Source organism: Rhizophagus irregularis, chromosome 28, assembly GCF_026210795.1.
Source record: "Rhizophagus irregularis chromosome 28, complete sequence".
In the NCBI taxonomy this organism is placed as follows: Eukaryota; Fungi; Glomeromycota; class Glomeromycetes; order Glomerales; family Glomeraceae; genus Rhizophagus; species Rhizophagus irregularis.
In genome coordinates this window covers 1725054-1726367 of record NC_089456.1, presented here as the reverse complement: position 1 = coordinate 1726367, position 1314 = coordinate 1725054, and the positions used below count along the sequence as shown (strand labels likewise).

The 1314-nt window shown below is 30.4% G+C and overlaps 1 protein-coding gene across 1 annotated transcript; it reads right to left on the bottom strand.

Moving 5' to 3' along the window:
* On the bottom strand, positions 1-713 carry OCT59_019015 (uncharacterized protein; the record flags this gene model as incomplete). The annotated part of the gene is made up of 4 exons (XM_025329765.2): positions 1-41; positions 122-315; positions 378-574; positions 642-713. 4 exons carry the CDS (start codon positions 711-713, stop codon positions 1-3), a joined length of 504 nt encoding a protein of 167 aa, XP_025180805.2.
* Positions 714-1314: the final 601 nt, after the last annotated feature.

Sequence of the window (1314 nt, the reverse complement as noted above, 5' to 3'; positions counted from 1 at the left end):
TTATTCATGTTGTGAAGGTACGGGTGATGACATATCATTGACTAATTTGTTGATATAATAGTTTGTTAATATATTATTTTAATGTTGGAATCAATAGATATATACTTTTTAGTGTACAAACCTTCCATAGAGTTATCACACTCTCTAAGGTCATAATCTTTAAGATCATCACCATCGTATGAATCTTCTTGAACTTTTGAAAGAATTTTTGAGGTTTCATTAACAGCCCAATAAAAATCATAATTAAGCTCTTCAATTAATTTTACTGTTAAATCTGAGAATTCTCCTAGAATTCTAGCTGCAACTAAGGCCTCCCTTAAAATATATAAAATTAGAAATAAAGGTAAAAAGAAAAAGCAAAAGGATAATTGACTTACTTTACTGGAGACTCTGCAAGTGAAAGATCGTATTCTGGTTTGAATTGATCTGGCCAGATTTCAGCTTTATTTTGTTCATTAAGGAGAGAAACTGCATATTGTATATCTCCAATAGCTGAAGTACCTGGAATGGAGAGAACTTCCTGTTCAGCTTTAGCATATGCCTTAGCACATTTAATGAGTGCTTGGCGATGTGTCTTAATGATGAAAGATTCAAGCAAGATTAGATATATGGATTTCTTTAATAACTGAAGAACTGCTTACCTCATCTTCTTTACTCCATGCTACTTTCTGTACTTTCTTTGGTTTCCTTTCTTTGCATTTGAAGACAAACATATTAAATATATTTAAATTTTATTACAATTATAATTAGATCAATACCTGTACGTTTGGAAATACGTGTACGTTTGGAGACATGTGTATTTTGGCTTTTTCTAGTTGCGAGTGGTTTGGATCTTGGTACTCTACAGTACCTTGTGGAATGTCCGTGCTATACATGTAGCCGAAACCTCTATGAAGCTGGACAGGGTTTCAGACTTTCAGTAATTTAATTATAATAAATTATTAAAAACTATCCAGAAATCCATCTGAAACTCCAAAGACTTTATATTATAGTTTCGGCTGGATGTAGAGATTAATTTTTATCATTTTTTAACTTAATTTTGATTTAAAGACGTGGCCGAAAATTACGTGAAAAGGTTTTGGCTACAAGTATAGTCTGTGCTGTTTGCAAATAAAACAGATTTTATTGTTTTTGTTGTTGTCATTTCTTTGTTCTATATTAGTTGTATTTGAAGACATCTTAGCTATAGAATGAGAATATAGAACAAAGAAAAAGGTTTATATATAACTTATATGATATTAATCATATGGATATATATTATTATCTTGTGATTGGCCAAATCGAAAAAAATTTTATGGTTCCTGTGAAATCAAA